At 36.6% G+C, this 19,988-nt stretch overlaps 1 protein-coding gene across 3 annotated transcripts in view; it reads left to right on the forward strand.

Annotated features, from left to right (window-relative positions):
- Window positions 1-15,552: 15,552 nt before the first annotated feature.
- LOC108984164 (serine/threonine-protein phosphatase 4 regulatory subunit 3-like) overlaps window positions 15,553-19,988 on the forward strand; it is a 30,571-nt gene continuing 26,135 nt past the window's right edge. For 2 of the 3 annotated variants that reach the window (XM_035692419.1, XM_035692421.1), the window contains exons 1-5: window positions 15,558-15,917; window positions 19,255-19,335; window positions 19,487-19,586; window positions 19,682-19,766; window positions 19,879-19,928. In XM_035692419.1, coding sequence (XP_035548312.1) covers window positions 15,873-15,917; window positions 19,255-19,335; window positions 19,487-19,586; window positions 19,682-19,766; window positions 19,879-19,928 — 361 coding nt within the window. In that variant the 5' untranslated portion in view covers window positions 15,558-15,872. Of the gene's footprint in view, window positions 15,918-19,254; window positions 19,336-19,486; window positions 19,587-19,681; window positions 19,767-19,878; window positions 19,929-19,988 lie in introns of all 3 variants that reach the window. The other variant, XM_035692422.1, reaches the window with a different exon arrangement.

Raw genomic sequence — 19,988 nt, forward strand, 5'->3', positions numbered from 1 at the left:
GTGTAGTCCATCTATCCACTTGGCTCCATTTTTTAATCACTTTACCTACATATATACACATTAAGATGACTGAATTTTGAGTTTAGAAGTCTCAAAACACAGTGAGCGGAGGAGGTGATGTTCACTCTCCGTCGCGGCAAGTGAAACAGAGGTAAAACAGTCTCTAAAGCAAAAATGAATCCCACACGCATTGGCGGCACGTGTGGGTGCGTGCAGAGGATTTCGATGTCATTTCTTGACACTTCCGACACATGTAATCATGTGTTGGTGTCTAAAGTTGATTGCTAATTTTTTTTTTTTTATTGAAACAGATAGCTAAAGATATATTTTTTGAAAAAAAAAATGATTTGAGACCTTTTATTTTTGTCATACTTCCTCAAGTCTAATTTTTCCAGTGTTATGTGATATTTATATATATTAGTTGTGGATTCTCTATCCATTGAACCATCATGCATACCAATATGATTTATTTGTTTTTATAAGAAATTAATGTTGTTGACATTGGTAATTCTTAATGGATAAGGTATAAATTATAAGTATATCGATGACGTGACATCCCTATTTATTTATTATTTTTTCTAGAAAATTTGTAGTAGGATTTTCTTTGGAAATATAATATTGGGAATGTAATTTTATTATTGAGGCCATGTAAAGGGATGTATTTCATGTCTATCGTTATATTTTAAGGTCACCTTAACATAATACACCAAATTACCAATGTGGCTTCTGGTGGAGCCTATGCGCTATGTGTTTAGTGCAATAATTGTTGTTTTTTTATATTTGGTGAATGGATTATATATGCATGAGTTTTGAGGATTTTTAAAAAAAAAATCCTCCATAAATTTTATTCATAATTGATTAGATATGACATTTGGACTTATATAGTGGGAGATGATTATTAGTTTTTTGCAAAATTTTTCGATCACACTATATAGGAAGGAATTTTATGGTTTAGTTAAATTTTTGAATAAAATTAAAGGTGTGTTAATGTCAATCTCGCGCAATGAATGTAGTGATGACCACTAAGAACGTAAGTTCTGACCTTACTAAAGCAGAGAAACTGAATGGAACCAACTATGACATATGGCATAGAAAAATTCAATATATGTTTAATGAACAAAAGGTTGCTGAAAATCTATCTCACCTGATGATACATCCTGATAAAGGGAATACTTCCTAACATCGTCGTGATATGGAAGCCTATGAGGCTTGAGAAAAGAAAATCGGTGTGCGTGTTTTACCATGCTTAGCAGCATGCACAATGATCTTATTGGGGAGTTTGAGAACTGTCTAAGATATGTGGAACCAACTAAAAATCATCTATGGGGGGACATCAGCTACTAGGCTTCGTGCTCTCACTTTGAGGTTGGAGCAATATGTTATGGACCATAAACATACCATGACTGAGCATTTGAGGTTGATGTCTACCTTGATTCATGATCTAAAGGCTACTGGTAATAATCTCACTGATGAACAACAAGTTATCATTGTGATACGATCTTTGTCCGAGTCAACTTGGGGGCAAATGAAGCTTGTTTTGACACACAGTGAGAATATTAAGACTTTGGCTAATATATCTTGCCATTTGGAGCTTGAGGCGGAGCGCATAGATGTTCACCGTAATATTCTACTTGTTGCCCAAGCTGGGAAGTGCAAGGCATTCAGGCCTAAGCGCAAGTAACATGAGAGATCTGCTGGACCGGCAAATAGTCTTGGGCCAATGGATGAAAAAATAGCAAAGCGCCACAGAGCAAGCATTCTGGTAAGGACAAGTCCAAAATGAAGTGATATAATTGTGAAAAGTTGGACACTTTGCTCGTGAGTGCACTAAGGCAAAGAAGGTATCCTCTAAACACACTCTCTCATTACTTATGTTTGTTCACATATTTTTGTTACTCATTCAATCCCTGAATGGATTGTAGACACATGAGTAAGTAAACATGTAGCTCGAGATCGAGTTGAGTTCATAGATTATAGAAGGATATAAGTTGGCAAACAGTACGTTATATTGGCAAATAGTATGTTTTATACAAAATATTTTATATATATTAAATAGTAATATATATAAGTTTTATATATAATGTATAATTATAAATTTTTATGTGAAATTTTATATATAATATATATATTCATATATGAAATAATTTTTTATTATAATTTATAAATTATTACATAAAATGTTAATACTAAATCACTAAAAGTTTATAACTAATACTAATATATAACTTATAACTATACCAGTAGTCTAATATTAATACTATTATATAGTCTAATATATTAATAAAAGTATAAAACAGTTTTTTTAAAATCAATTTTTTTTTTTATAAACAAATTTTTAATAACAAATTGTGAAATTTACATTTTAAAAAAACTGGAAAACCGGACCGGACCGGACCGGAAACCGGTAAAACCGGAAGTATCGGTTTAGGAGGGTAACCGGTGCATAATCGGTTTTGAAAAATACAAAACCGATACATACCAGTTCGGTCCTAGATTTTATCCAAAACCGGACCGGACCGGACCGGTTACACCCCTAGTTATTTCTATGTTGGAACTTGGTTTTACTTTTCATTTTGATGGCCCTCAGTTGGACTTGTATTTGGATAGTGCTTTGTATGGACATAAATTTCTTTCGAATGGTTTCTTTATGTTGGATTTAGATAATTTCTCATTTTCTTTTATGGATTCAAATGATGATATGTTGTTTCTAATTCATTGAAATGACATGCTAGACTAGGCCACATAGGAAAAGATAGAATGACTAGATTAGCTAGAGAAGGTCTATTGGGGTCTCTTGCTAATGTCAGCCTACTTGTGTGTGAGCCTTGTTTAGTTGGTAAGGCTTGTAGGAAGCCTTTTGGAAAGGCTCCTAGAGCATCTTATCCTTTAAAGCTAGTCCATTCTGATATTTGTGGACCTATGAATGTGAAGGCACGTCATAGTGCCTCTTATTTTCTCACCTTTATAAATGACTGCTCACGTTTCAGTCATGTCTATCTGATCTCTTATCACTTTGAAACATTAGATTGTTTTAAGCGCTTTGTGGCTATGGTTGAGAATCAGAAAGAAAGAAATTTAAAAATTCTACGAACTGATCGTGGTCAAGAATACTTGTCTAAAGAGTTTCAAGGACTATGTGAGCAAAAAGGGATATGCAGACAATTAATGATTCTTGGCACACCACAACAAAATGGTGTTGCAGAAAGGAGAAATCGTACCTTATTAGAAATGGTTCGATCAATGATGGAGCAAGCTACCCTGTCAAGATCTTTTTGGGGGGATGCTCTTCTAGATGCTGCCTACATTTTGAACCGTGTGCCTTCTAAGTTCGTTCCTTCAACCCTATATGAAATATGGAGTGGTGCAAAGCCAAATTTGAAACATTTGCGACCTTGGGTTATGTTCACACCACTTCCCATAAATATGGAAAACTTGGCCTTAGAGCAAATAAGCATATCTTCATAAGATATTCAGAGACCTCAAAGGGATATGTAATGTTTGGTGAACATCCTAACAGAGGGATGACATAAATAGAGTCACGTGATGTCACATTTATCGAGAATGATTTTCTCAATATTGGTGAAGCAAAGAAAGATCTTGAACTTTTTGAGTTGCAAGAACTTGAAGGAGTTACACAATCTTAAGGCAAGGGTGGGGAATTCTCACATCCTAGAATCGCAAAAGGTAGTGTGAGTGACTTGCCTCCAAGTGGGAGTACACCACTAGAAAGCAACTCACAAGAGTCTCAGTTATGTAGAAGTGAACGTGAAACCATTCCTCGTCGTTGTTTTGAGATTGAAGGGGAATCTTTCATGTGTACTCTGTGCGACTTTGATGAACCCTATTCTTATGAGGAAGCACTAAATTTACCTGCTTCAAATAAATGGCTAGCTGCTATAAGAGATGAGATGAGTTCAATGGTAAGGAACCAAGTTTGGGAGTTAGTTGATCTTCCACCTGGGCGCAAATCTATTGGAAACAAATGGGTTTTAAAAATTAAGCGTCAGACAGATGGATCAATTGAGAGGGTATAGATTATGAAGAAACATTCTCCCATGTGGTGAGATTTGCTTCCATTAGCCTTATTCTAGCAATAGTTGCACATCTAGATTTGGAACTTTTTCAAATGGATGTGAAAATTACATTTCTCAATGGAGAACTAGACGAGGAGATCTATTAGGATCAACCTGTTAGTTTTGAGGTTTAGGGCAAGAGTGTAAAGTATGCCAGCTGAAACGTTCCATTTATGGCCTTAAACAATCGTTTAGACAATAGTACTTCAAATTTTATGAGGCCATTACTTCAATTGGCTTTGAAATGCTAGAAAAATATCATTGTGTATATGCCCAACGTACAAGGAAAAGTTATTTAATTTTGTCTTTGTATGTGGATGACATCTTATTAGCTGGAAATGATATGAAGATAATTGTCGCCACAAAAAAGTAGTTGTCCTCTGCTTTTGAGATGAAGGACATGGGTGAAGCAAATTATGTGTTGGAAGTTAAAATTTCAAGGGATCGATCTAGGAAGTTTCTTGGTTTGTCACAAGAGACTTATATTAAGAAAATTCTAGAACAATTTTGTATGCACAACTCCAAACTTATAGACACTCCAATTGAGAAAAGTTATATTTTGAGCCTAGAACATTGTCCTAAGAATGATAAGGAAAAGAAAGGAATGACCAAATTTCCTTATACAAGTGCAATTGGAAGTCTGATGTATGCTATGTTGTGTACACGACCTGACATTTACTTTGTGGTTGGATTGATTAGTCATTATCATGGTAACCCAGGACTTGTTCATTGGCAAGCAGTTAAGAGGATTTTTCGATCTCTTCGTGGGACAACAGACCTTGTTCTTTGCTACCAGGGTGGAGACATGAGACTGAAGGGTTATAACGATGTTGATTGGGCTAGTGACAAAGATGAGCGAAAATCCACGATGGATTATGCATTTATGCTTAATAAGGGAGCTATTTCTTGGTGTAGTAAGAAACAATCATGCATTGATTTGTCCCCGATGGAGTCAGAGTATGTTGCTTATTCAGCAGCTGTACAAGAGACTGTTTGGTTGAGGAGATTTTTTCAGCGCCTAGAGGTTACAGCTCTTGCAGATGAAGTTGTTAAGATATACAGTGATAGTATGACAGTTTTGGCATATGCCAAGGATCCTAGATACCATAGCAGAACCAAACACATAGATATTCATTTTTATTACATTGGAGATGTTGTTGCGCAAGGTGAGGTGATCCTACAACATATCTCTACTAGCAAGATGGTTGTTGATCCTCTCATTGAGGCTACTAGTAGAAATGTTTTCATGTTAGGAGTTTGAGGCTTCATTAGATTTGATATATGTTGTATTAAGGATACCTTAGACTTTATTGTATATTTAACACTATTAGTATCTATTGCAGTGAGATTATTGTGTTTATCTTATATTATTAAATAATTGATACTAAGTGAAAAGCACACATTATAAAGAAGTCACTAGGCAAAGATCAGTCCACTCACATGGATGATCATCTTGGCGCTTGAGTAGCGAGTAAGATGAGACAAGTTGATTACTTTGGCGCTTGAAAAGTGAGCTAGTAAATATCTTAATACTTTAGAGTATTTAAGATAAATTTAAAGAATGTCGCATTTGCTTGGCTAAGATGAGACTTACAAGAGTTGTATATGAAGTATTTGTACAAATTCATAAAGCTTGATTAAAGTGGAATATGAGATCTTAGACAGGCACTAGATGAGTGACTGTGCTAAGAAATTCAAGTTAGAGCGCCTTTGTGGTGACTAGACTAAGATTCCTACGACGTTTGAATGTGATAAGCCCAATTAAGTGGGAATTTAGTCGTAACATACGTTTCATATTGTATGTGCTGTAGACGACCATATGAGGGAGTGATTGGATGGGTCCTTGCTCCATCACTATGTGAGCCCTAATGGATCATTAAATGATCTATTCATATGCCCTTGAACCTGGAACTATGTCATGAAATGAAAACTTGATGTTACTACTTTAGCATGTTTTCTTAGGGCCACGGATAATATGGTCTCGCGAAACATGTCTAGGAAAGCAGTCAAGTCTAATTAAATTGACATGAGTGTTTAGGAAAGATTGTTTAGATTCTTACTTGTTATTTTATATCTCATAGGCCGGACGATTGTGTCGTTTTGATATAATCATGAGCGTATTATATATGTGAGATCAAGAATCGCTTTGAGTTATAAACTTGTGAGGGATTAAGGACACTTGATCTAGTGAGATCAAATAATCTGGAGCATAGACGAGATATAATGAGTGATGTACTATGTTAGTATGATGGTGACTTAATATAATACTCCTACCCTTTGTCTTCTCGTCAGATCACACGCTTCATTTTCTGTATGATAGATAATTGATTGAGAGAACATGAAGAGATTGTTAATGGACATAACACCTATAGTGGACAAGTGAGAGATGTTGGTAATGGGTAAATCCCATAACCAAGTGGTGTCCACATGGGTGGGGAAATTATTTGTTTACTCCCCCACCACTATCACAACTCAAGGGAAGTTATTTAACTTCCACATATTTAGGAAAGTTATTAACTTCCAGACATGTAAACTCTTTTAACATAAGAGAACGTACATCATTTGTGTGTGTGTGAAAAGAGTCTTACAAGAAGACAAAAACTCTCATCTCTCTCTCTCTTCATTTTTTCCTAGAGAAACCATCTAGATCTCTTGATTTTGAAGCGTGAAATATTCTAGGAAACTCTAGTAGCCTCCTAAACGACGTAGAAGCGCAAACGACGAAGTGACGTGGGCTGTAAGACGAGCAAAGATCCAACCTTGTGAGAATTCCGTTCCTTGAAGTAATTCGATTTAACTCTATTTAACAAGTAGAATTTCTATATATATGACATTTAAAAACTAAGTTTTTTTAATAAAACGACGGAACGACGTAGCTTTGTTTTAAGTTAAGGGTCCTTCTATAGCCACCAACTAAATCTCTCGAGGTTGGATCCCGTCTAACGTGGATTTATTTAAAAGAGAGAGAAAAAAAAAAGAGAAACCAATCAAAATACATAAACCTGTGACCTATAGCTCCTGCAATCTAGTCATACACCTTTCGACTTTCACAAACCAATCAAAACATAGAAACCTGTCAGTTTGAAAGATGATTGGAAGTTGAGAAAATGAAAAAAAAAAATTGAACTTTGAAACTTAATGGAGATGAACTTTCCATCAATCCGAATCCCAGCGATTACTAAATTTGATAACCAAGATGGAATTTTCTACCCTTTCGCCCAGGTTTTTGAAGGAGCCAAGATACCACAACGATTTTGTTTTATGATTTATCAAAGAGCACGATGGAATACCTTCTTTACAGTTTCTCTTTGTAGGACTAGATTGAGAGTGGCTGCCATTTTCTTATGTTTTGGTGGGGTTCTAGCAACCATTTTGTAGTAGTGAAGAAAACTCAAATTGGGTTTTAAAGATCTCTCTCTCTCTCTCTCTTCTCATAAACTCCATTTCTCTTTTCTCTCAGTTTGTCTCTGAAGTGAACTAGTCAAAAGCTCCCTGGTGAAGTGGGTAGGGGGAATTGAACATGCAATTTTGGTAACAGATCTATTTTGCTCCAACGGTTGACTGCATCATGGGAAAACATATGCCTAATGACCTTGGGCAGAGTTGCTAGGGTTCGAAATTTGGGAGAAAATTAGAGGAACGAGATGATAGGGAAGGGATTTGCTAGTAGGGAAGGAAAATTTTCTTTTTCTTTTCTTTTTTTAAAAAAAGACACATGACTGGAGCCATGTTAGTCAGGATCCACCCTCATGACCGAACGTCTGTGGCTCTAGCATTTTCCTTAAGTTAAATTTTAAAATAAACCTTCATCGTCCCTCAATCACACACCTCTCTCTCTCTCTCTCTCTCTCTCTCTCTCTCTCGTTATGCAATTGCACACGGTGGGCGAACTGCCTGTAAGCCAATCTGTTCACCCGACATTCAGGTGGGGTCACCAGTCCATGCAAGATAGGGTGGGGTTAGCAGCCCATGCAGGAGGCCAGGGCCTAAGGACCAAAAAGGCCCCCGACCAATACTAAATACTCAATAAATGATATGAAATCTATTTTACGCATCTATATCATGTATTAGACCGTAAAGTTAAGAACTCTATGCATCATGAAAATCCTAATTATTGTGGGTACATATCAAAATCTAACGGGTGATAATTAATTGTTCATGTAACTAGTGAAAAAGATATGGCACAAAATAAGCTTAAGCTTCCCAAGGGGACCAAAGGAGAGTGAGACTAAGGTAAACTTGATTATTATGAGAATGTTTGATTGTGGTGAAAATCAAGAATGCCATCCATCAACAACCGAGGAGTTGAATGCTTTATCAAAGGGAAAGCTTTAAGTACTTAAGGCATGATAATAGTGCTGGCCCTATATGCTTTTGTTGGAAAGATGAGATAGAATGGAGATGGTGGTGCAAGGCGGGGGGAGAAGTGACAAGGGGTGTGCGGTGGTTGGTGGTGATAAAAGAGGAGGAGAATAGGAGAGGCCATATGTAAGTAATTGAGAGGTTGGAGAGAAAAAGAAACCGAACTTTCTTAGAAAAATTTATACGAAAATGTAACTTATATTTTTGTTGTAAAGATAAGCCATATCCACATTTGTTGACAAAAAGGATCACTTGGCATAGACATAATTTTAGAAAATGATATAGATAAATTCTTTTTAGAATTTATTAAACAAGTACTCTATTTTTTAATACGATAAACAATTCTATTTTATTTTAAATTATGAGTAATTTTATAAATAATGACACTTCCATTTGTATTTTATGAAAATACCATTAAGGATTATTCATTTTATATATTTTCTCTCGTATCATGTGTTCTCCAAGACCTCGTGACTCTTTTGGGGGCATCCATGTGTCGCTTCCCCTAGTGGTGCTTCAAGTAATAGCGCGGTTCGAAAAAGTCGCGACACACTGATTGATGTTGATGATTATTGTTGAATATAAAATGAATTAGGTGAGATTTAGATAGTGAGTTGAGATGAAAATTAAAAATTAAATAAAATACTATTAGAATATTATTTTTTAATAATATTATTATTATTTTAGGATTTGAAAAAGTTGAATTGTTTATTATATTTTATGTGAAAATTTGAGAAAATAATAATGATTAGATAAGATGAGTTGAGATAAATTGAAGACCTCTTTGTATCCAAACCAGGCCTTAGGGTCCAACCCATTAAAAGTCCATTGTCAGAAATAAAAGAAAAATATAAGACAATAAAAAAAATATAGCTAAAAGTGGTTGACAAAATGTGAAAGTGACATAGACAAGTAGAACTAGCTACTTCAAAATAAGGAAATAGACATTTACAAAAGGAGAAAATCTTTAAAAATTTACAGATGCATACACAGCTTCTGGGACTCTCTCTCTCTCTAGTAGGTAAACATCCTCTTCAAACTCTATGTGAGACCATGACAAACTCTATAGTCATCATACATAGTGGATTTCGCCTTCAAATAAGGACGTACATTTTTATACTGAACTATGTAAATCTCTATATCTCTATCTTTATTTTACATTTTATATGCTTTATTTACTTTTTATTTTATGGATGAGCGTCCAAGTACTGTATTAACACCCAAGCAACCATGTAGGCCATTCAATCATATTATTGAGCTCTAGTCATACCGGAAGATTGCATCAACATCTTGGAGCCATCTGTAGGAATGAGATTTCTCACTTTCCAAACAAAAAGGTCGTCTAGCTCACAAGACTCTATATGTACAAATAGATAAGTCTCCCTTATTTCATTTTATCTTTCATTTACGTTTTAGTTCCAATAGGGCTATCTAGATAAAAAAAGGATGTAAGTGCATGATGTTGCATCATGCCATACACACACAGAAGGAAGTTGGCAGGCATTTAACTCACCAACCCAATAATACAAAGGGAGAGCAAGCGTCTTGCCATCAGGATTTAAGGGACATAGGCAAGCATAGGGTTTGTTGGGAGCACCCCCAGACTCAACCAACAACTATCGCCAACTACCAAGATCAAGCTCGTCCAGACCACGTTCACCCTTGCACCAAAAACTTTCAAGGGTGGGCATGTATGCCGACAATCTCCTTGTTGTGGGAAGCTTTTGCCAACCACGCCGAAGTGCTAGGAGAAGCTGGCGAGATTTTTCCAGCTAGAACCACCTCACTAATGGGCTTAGAACTCGTCTGCTACCTTGCGCCATCGAGTGGTCAATAGGCATGTCACCGTGGGTGACCTTCAAATTTCTCCATCTCAACCTTACAACAAGCATCTGCTCATCCGCTCAAAACCGCGGCAACATTTAGCACGCCAAGGTTGTTACACCCAGGCGAGCAGTGGTTCAAGAACATTGACCAATCTCACTTGTGCTCTCTGTCGTCATGCATGGTTGCTCACCCTACGTGGTAGGAGCTAAGCATGCCATAGTCACCAAGTCAACACATCTAGCATCAAGTAAGATTCTAACCTACCCTCTTAGTGATAGTGATGAGCGAGCTCCAAGTCACCCCATCTCAACCCCCATGGCCATGGTGAGCACTTACCCGCCATCCGAGGCCACGACAAGCACAAGTTGCTCAGCCTCTGGTGTACCCACAATTTCATGCAACTCCTATGTGTTCCCCATGAAGTTTGCCCATGGCTTTATGGTTCTGGTATCATGCGTGACTCCTATGTGTCCCTTCTGCCAGTCCAGACAGAAGACAATGGTCTTGCATGACATGCACCGTGCATGTAAATGGTGCATGGCTATCCCACCACCTACACTTAGGAAACTTATAGGGCAGACATGTATGCCTGCTATCACCGTACATAATGCTCACCAAGTCCAACTGCCCAACTTGGCTACAAGACAAAGACGGCGAAAGCTTTCCTGTCAGTATCTCGTCCCCTAGTGCACAATAGCTGGTGGGCATGAAGCCCCAGCCTACTAAGGCGAGTAAGTGTTTGTCATCATCGAGTTGCGTAGAAGGTAGATCCAAAGCCATCCTCACCAGTATACCCAAGCAGGAAAGGCGAGAAGTTTCCTGCCAGTTTCCTCCCTTCCAAAGGCTCTAGAGGTTGGCAGGATGAATCCCGCCAGTTGTCCACGACGAGCGAGGACTAACTTACTCACTAAAACCAGTGCGGTAGGCATTAGGCCCACTATCCCATAATGCACAGGTGGAGAAGGATGGACCTTTCCTGCTAGCTCTAGGCTGTCGGACATCCCAAACCTAGGCAAGCAAGCACATGCTAGAATCCATCTCACCATCTGCACCTCACAGAGCACACACTGAGTCAGGTTGCTCGATCGAGTACCCAGGCAACGTGCTTGTACCTATTGACAATCTCCATCAAGCAAAAATCACTCGATGGAGAACAACCCCTATCAAGAAAAATTGAATTTAGTAGCTATATGGCTAGGGTTTGCCTCCCTCAAGTTCGCTATTTGAATTTTATTTTCACTAACAAATTTGATTTTTAGAAAATTTTCCTATAAAACTCCTCGGAATCTCGAATCTCTACAAGACCCCTAATAAATGGATTAGTAGGAACACAAAGATGGATGAGCGATAGACTTTGCTCACTGGTCTTAACAAAAAATTGGTTCGGAGAATCTAGGTCCTAAACAGGAGCCTCAGGGTGAATAAATGGAACAAAGCGGATGCACAATGGCCGGGCCATACAAAAAGCTTGGAAACCTGGCTACTTGACCTAGAGCACTAGCTGTGGGGTTGCCCTCAAGCGCCTCTTGGGCACCTCAGGTCCCTATTTTCACTAGAATAGACTGCGTTAGAGCACTCGCTTGGGTGCGTCAAATCTTCATTAAAACCAAGGTTAAGCCGCTCTCATGCCTCACTTGGGCGCCTTGAGCCCTCACCACACTCCAAAAAAAAAAAAAAAAAAAAAAAAAAAAAAAAAAAAAAAAAAAAAAAAAAAAAAAACAAAAAGGAAAAGGAGGAAAAATCCCAACAATAAGGTCGAGCCATACTTTAGCACCGTGGAAATTGAATTTTTACCAAATGTCAAGCCACTTGGCTTAGGTTTGTAGGTCTCAAAACTTGTAGTTTGAGTTATTAACACTAACAAGTTTGGTTTTTGTTGAAAAGTTCTTAGAATAGCTAGGCCACCCTAGAGTCAAGCACTCGGCTCCCCCAAAACAGGTGACCAAGGCTCACACATGACTTAGCCACAAGACTGGTAAAGCAAGCTTCCCAAACCCAAATAGCCAAGTCTAGCAACATGCAGGTTGGGCTTTGGTGACCAAGGCTAACACACTCCTTAGTGACCATGGCGGTCGTGTAAACCTCTTGCACTCAAATAACCAAGTCTAGTAACATGCAGGCTGAGCATTGGTGACCAAGGCTAACACATGCCTTGGTGACCATGGCGGTTAAGGAAACTTCTCGCACCCAAATAGCCAAGCCTCGCAACGTGTAGGTTGAGCTTTGACGATCAAGGCTAACGCACACCTTCACGATTGTAGCGGTCGATCAAACCTCCTACACCTAAATAGACAAGCTTAGCACCATGTAGGCTGAGCTTTGACAACCAAGGCTAATACACATTCGCGACCGTAGCGGTCAAGCAAACATTCTGTACCTAAACAACCAAGCTTAGCAAGAGACTGACCTTTGGCAAACAAGGTTAACACATGCATTCGACACAATAAAGTGGTTGAGCAAGCCTCTCGCCACAATAATGGTCGAACGATCCCACCGATACCTCAGTAAGGAATGTTAGCGTATGCGACCGTGACTAACACTATCACCACAACCACCACCAACGAGTTAGCTTGGGGAATGAGCCTTTAAGCTTCATAACCTCCATGTGTGGGTTGCCTTTGGAAATGAGTTGATGGGCTTGACAACTACCTAAGATGGACCTAGGGGTTAATGGACTTCATGACCACTTAAGTACGAATACAACAAACAAACTCTAAGTTTAATACCAAAACAACAACACGACCTTGAAACTACTTTAGACAGAAATAAACCCACTAGCATCGACGAAAACAAAAGGAATCATTAGATACATAAAACACACTTTCCATGCTCTTTGTTAACGATAAACAATCACTTACAATTATCAGTGATACGCTTGGTTGGCAGACATACACTTGGGTATTGGACATACGATCGAGCCAACAAACTTGCTAGAAGCCCATTCTTAGAGATCCTTACAAGGGATTAACAAGTCTCCTCGAGGTCCGCTTTCAAAGATCTTCATTGCATCTCACGACAATGGAGAATTAGTGACAAATTCACATAATTTATTTACATTCTCGTAGACTTTCTCTATCATGGTTGACTTCTATTTAAGATTCTCAAGACTTTCTTGTTGGACAAATATACCTAAATAATCATGAGCATCTGTTAGATATAAAATGAATTAGGATCCAACCCATTAAAAGCACATTGTCACGAATAAAAGTAAGAGATAAGACAAGGAAGTGATAAAACTAAAAGTAGTTGACCAATATACAAAAAGGTGAAAGCGACATAAGACAATTAAGACTCAATTACTCTGAAAAAGTAAATAGACTTATATAAGAGGAGGGAATCTCTATATATCTGTAGACATATATACAACTCATGGGACTCTCTTTCTAAAAGGAAAGCATTTTCTTCGATCTCTCAACAATCCTATTTTCTTCATTGTATTGAGAGTTATGCGAGGTCATGAGAAACTGTACAATTATCAAACATAATGAATTTTGCCTCCAAACGAACTGAGAACTTAGACTTTTATGTCGAAACACGTAAATCTTATAATCTCTTTTTATTTATTTATTTACATTTTATATATTTTATTTATTATTTATTTTATGGATAAGCATCTAGACACCATATCAACACCCAAACAATCATCATATGCCATTTAAACGTAGTGTTGGGATCTAGCCACACCTAAAAAGTGCATCAACAATTGTACTAGTTAAAAGGACATAAGAAAATAAAATGATAAATTTATAACTTTTTTTTTTATAATATTTTATAATTTTAGTTTAAATAGAGAAAATTATGTTATATCAAAATTGTTTTTAATAATGTGATACAATTGCATTATTGAGTGAGTTATAAAATATTTATAAATACTTAAACAAGTAATATAAAACAATCGTAAATATACCATTATCCCAAAAAAAAAAAAAACAGAAAAATAACATCGAAAGCAAGGATGTCTCGAATGGACCCGAGGATTCCCTCATTTCTTCATTAAAACCGCACATCTACGTCACCAATGGTAGGTAGCCACGTTTCACTTTGGCATCAAGATGACAACCGTTACTTTTGTCAGCGTCACGAGCATTTTTGGTGTTACGGTATGCTTGCGGTCTTGATTGGACTGTTGTTTTAGGGTCCCGTCACGGACCGGTACTGATGAGAGATACATGATAATTGATAGAATGGGTGATGCTACAGCCCCGCTGCGGGCTTCGCTGTAGGTTGTAGTATTATTTTATATTTGTTTTATTTAAATAATTTTTTATATAAAATTTTTAATATTTTTAAAAATAAAATTAATTTAAAATATTATTAAGAAAATATTTTTTTAATTTAGAAAGTAAAAAAATATATATTAAAAAATATTTTTTTTATCATGAAGTAAAAATATATATTAAAAAAATATTTTCTTAATCACATAAAATAAATATTTCATTATTAAGAAAGTATTTTTTAATAATATTATAATTTTTTTTAAATATTTAAAATAGTCATGCTATAGCTTCCGTTGGAGACTCTTGTTGGACTTAACATATATTTTTTCATATGTACTTTTTTAATTTATTTTTTATATAAATTTTTTTTATACTTTTAAAAATTTTTAAAATATAAAATAAATTTAAAATTTTATTAAAAAATATTTTCTTAATCAGAAAGTAAAAAAAAATCATTAAATATTATTTTTTATTCTATTTCGTAATTAAGAAAATATTTTTTAATAATATTATAATTTTTATTTTATTTTTTAAAATATTTAAAATTATTAAAAATATCTATTTAAAAAAAACTAAAAAAAATATATAAAAAAAATATATCAGCCCAGCGGGAGCCTCCAGCGGGATATGTAGCATTTTCTTTGATAAGATAAATATAGATAAAAATTACTATTGAGAATATTTATTTTATATACATAATGTGGCATTATCTATACTATATATCTTTTCAAATGAATATTAAAAATAATTAATTAAAAATAATTATGTAATAAATATAAAATATATACTGTTACAGTAATTTCTCTTTTGTATTAGTCTACTTGATATTGTTTAAAGGACCAATCAGGAGAATCCGTGTGCGTCTTTCAGGCACAGACGGGTGGGACCCAACTTCCGAGCCCGCGCACTCACTCCCTCGTGATTGGATCGCCAAAAAGAAAGCTCGATGATATGCGCGGACTCTCAAGCCTCGATGGCTCTCCTCGTAACTTCTCACAAAAGCCAAGGACATTCCCGAGATTTAACACTCTCTAACATTCGTAATGGTTTTCTCTCGAGTCTCCTTTCCTTTCTGTCATCGAAGGTCGGGGGCAGGCACTTGAACGGAAAAGAATAAAAGGAAAAAGAGAGGAGAGAGAGAGAGAGAGAGAGAGAGGGAATCTGGAGATTCACACCGCTTCGTTAATGGCGGTTAGGGTTTTTCATTGATCCCCTCCAAATTATAAAAGAAACTTTAATCTTCTTCATGCACTTTCTATCCCTTCTCTCCTAAAAAACCCTAATTTGTTGTCCTTGAAGCATATCCGTTGCCGTTCCGGTTCCGATTCCGATTCGGACGATTCAATCTCTCTAATTCTGTCTTCTAAGTTGAATAGCTGATACAGTAGCAGGCATGGGCGCTCCTGAGAAGTCACAGGCCAATGCCAATTCAATGCAGGTGAGTCTAGCTTCAGTGTAATCGAAGGCTCATTACTTTGCCCTAAAACTGAACTTGGCACAGATTTTTTTTTTTTTTTTAAGTAGTCGTTTTGAATTTGAGAGCATCGTGCTGGTCTCTCCTAGTCTTTAATTTATAAATTTGGGTGTAATTGTGCAATTTTGTTTACTTTTATCGTGATGATGTCGGATGAATTTTATTGATTGAGTGCAAATGATGATAACTCGGTTGGGTTCGATTAGGTTTTTTTCCAGCAATTATTAGGGGTTAGCGTGCTGAGTATTGTCTCTTTATGTTTCGAAAAATCTGTTTATTGGTTCGTTTAGGAGTACCAAACATTTTTAGTCCGTAATCTGTTATAAAGGTGCACCATGCCAAAAAGCCTGATCCTGTCGTGGCCTTTGTGGGGAAATGTTTCAAGGTAATTGTTCATTGAAGTGTTTGACAAAGCTGCAACAATAAATTGAAGGGATTGGATTGGATATCAGCTCCTTTTGCAGTCGAATGGGATTAAGGATCACATTTTAATATTAAATATATATTGTTTCATTAGTTGGTTGGAGCACAAATTTGATCCACATGGTTGTAAATGAATAAGTGCTGTAGCATAGTTAATAGTAGCCTTGTGTTGGACTATTTGAGCTTGAAGTTAGGAAATATATGGTAACTTTAGAGTTTATGTTTTTGAGAAATTTCTAATGCATTTGGTACTAGCTTATTTGATTTTGATTCAAATTTATAAAGCCATTTTGGGCTTGATCTAGAGAAGGCTACGGGTTTTTGAAAAAAAAAGGGTTTGATTTGGGAGTTTTAGCTTTTGGATAGTGTTTGTTGCTATGTTGGCACGTAAGTTACTTGGCTGATTTCATCATATTTTGGTCTTTCTAGTGTCTATAAGTTACTTTCTTTGCTCTATGGAATTTTCTGCAATGCACAGCTCATCATGCTATATGACTAAATATTTTACTCAATTAATATGATAGTATTATGAAACACCTAACCGTAGACATTTAATGCTTTGGAGTAGTAGCTGCCCTTTGTGCGGCTGTGCCCCCTGTCTGGGTGGAGTGGCCATATGACCCTGCTTCTGTACCTGCATGGCCATATCCATTGAATGGGTGGGTCAAGTGTCCAGCACACTTGCCTAGGCGAGCCATAATGAGCAATTTCACCTGGCTACTTCCATTTTTAAGGAGTAGAGATCTTTGGATACAAATTTCCTTTTATTGAAACAACTATGACATTAAACTATGAAATCCAATGAAAGAGAGAGAAAGAGGGAGGGAGGGAGGGAGGCATACGGTGTCCCTACTCTTGAGTAATGTGCATTTTTCACAACCGCTTTATAGCAATGACATACGGTGCCATCTATATCGTCTATACCCTATCTACAATAGTTAGGACACTTTTTATTATGAATTGCACCTGAGTGGGCGTAGGGAGGACCTACTCAATTGTCCCTACTCTTGAGTAACATGCATTTTTCACAACTGCTTTATAGCAATGACATACGGTGCCATTTGTATCATCCCTACCCTATCTACAGTAGTTAGGACACTTTTTATTATGAACTGCACCTGGGTGGGCAGAGGGAGGGAGGGAGGACCAACTCAAGGGTCCCTACTCTTGAGTAACATGCATTTTTCACAACCGCTTTATAGCAATGACATACGGTGCCATCTATATCATCCCTACCCTATCTACAGTAGTTAGAACACTTTTTATTATTAATTGCACCCGGGAGGGAGGACCTACTCAAGTGTCCCTACTCTTGAGTAGCATGCATTTTTCACAACCGCTTTATAGCAATGGCATACGGTGCCATCTGCATCATCCCTACCCTATCTACAATATTTAGGACACTTTTTATTATGAACCCGCACCTAGCCCGCCCACTCACCCCTACTCTGGAGTAACTTGAATTTTTCATGATTGCATTATAGCAATGACATGCGGTGCCATTTATATCATCCCTACCCTATGCATAATTAGTTAGGACACACTATCTAGTACATATACTTTTCAAACTGTAATATGTTCATTCTTTAAATGTATATTCTTTATGTATTTCTATATTATCCCCACTTCAATGCATGTACGTGTGAGTTTTTATAATGCTCAGGATATTCTACTTCACCTTGATATTATGGTTCTCCCCCTTTAGGGGAGTGTTTATGAGCCACCCACTTGGGGAGATATAAGTTCTTTTTAACACTATAGAAAGATCTTTACTGGAGCTGGAACTTTGTTTATGATGTGCAGTGAAGGGGTTTGTGATTTTCTTTTGAATTCATGCAGTTCAGGTAGGGCTCTTTATAGTTGGGGTTTCAATTTGTGTGCAGATGCTGAGATCCTCTTTTGAGTTTCATGTGCTTAACATTTTTGAATAATTTTTAGCTAAGAATATTGGAAATGGTATTTATGCTTACAAGATCACATGGCAGCTGAGTTGTATGCCCCGCTTTGTAGAATGCTCCACCCCTTCTCCATTTGGCCATTGCTGGTGGGATATACTCCTATTTTGATATTGTTTGGGTGACTCCTTTTTTGGGGGGACTTCATTTAATGCATTGTCTGTCGAATGAAATGGTATAAATTTTCAAAACTACCCTGTAATTTGAACTTAAATAAAGCACATGGAAAGGGGGGCAGTGACTTTGGGACATCCCGGATTGGAATAGAGGACCGAAATATGGGATGAATGTGCCACTGTATAAGCTGCCATGTCTGTTATTTGTGTAGATTTTAGGCAATTTAATATATGTATGCATTACTCTGATGTCAGCTTGTTTGATTATGAGAGGCACTAAGTTGCTTCTAATGTTGGTTTGGTTTTTAATAGCTTCAGATTCTTTCATAGCTTTCTTACTTTTTTCTTTTTTCACATTTAGGCATTTAATCACATGGGATAGCTATGAAAATGTTTTATATGCCTCTTTTTCCCCCCAGATATATGGGATGTATATGTTTTATATGCCCTCTAGTTTTCAATATTCATAATAATTAATTTTTGTTCCATAAGCATGCTTTTTGGATTTTTTAGTCAAGTTGTTATTAGAATGAGTTGATTGTAGTCAAATGTGCACTTGGGTTCTTAATTATCGTCCTTTGTTCATTTTTCTTTCAGTGTTATGGTTCCTTTTTATTACTATATATATAATTTTGGTGTGTTAACTGTTGTCGAATTTAAAATTTCTGGGAATGCTTTTCTGCTTGCATATTGTCCTGGAGTTGATGTCTGGTCCTTTATAAACATACAGCAACATTTATTGTACTGACTGGATGACTAATAGAAGTGCACCACATTATTTTTTTTGTTCTCGTTTTTTAATTTCAGCGTGTTAAGGTCTACCGTTTGAGTGATGATGGTAAATGGGATGACCAAGGAACTGGGCATGTCACTGTTGACTTTTTGGAGGTATGTTCACATTTTACTCTCTTTGATGTTTGGATGACCTTGACAGATTAACAGATTTGAGAATCGAAACAGTTGTCTTAAGATGACTTAAAACTCTGACTGGTTATCCAAAACCTTTCATGCTTTTGATTTTATGCACATTATATGACAGCAATCAGAAGAGCTAGGTTTGTTTGTCATTGATGAAGAAGACCACGAGACATTACTTTTACATCGTATTAGCTCAGATGACATTTACAGAAAGCAAGAAGGTATCATGAATTGATTTTATTTTCTTTCAATTGTGCTAATGTGTTATGCCAAGTGCCTTAAATGTTGGGATATCATATGACTTTATTATTTTCAGATACGATTATCTCGTGGAGAGATCCAGAATATTCTACGGAATTAGCACTAAGCTTTCAAGAGACTACAGGGTGTTCTTACATATGGTAACACCAATATATTTATTCTGTTCATACACTTTGTCCTTGTTTTTCGTGTAGAACTTACTGCTTCAGCCATCATTTGATGCCTACCAAATATCATGCATGTTTTATTTAGGGACCATATTTGCACTGTGCAAAGGAATCTGCATTTCAATCCTCTTAACAGTAAGTATTTTCAATATTCAGAATTTTGAGTATATTGAAGCTGGTTATTACCATTATTTC

The sequence above is a fragment of the Juglans regia genome, chromosome 7 (genome assembly GCF_001411555.2).
Source record: "Juglans regia cultivar Chandler chromosome 7, Walnut 2.0, whole genome shotgun sequence".
NCBI classification, from domain to species: Eukaryota; Viridiplantae; Streptophyta; class Magnoliopsida; order Fagales; family Juglandaceae; genus Juglans; species Juglans regia.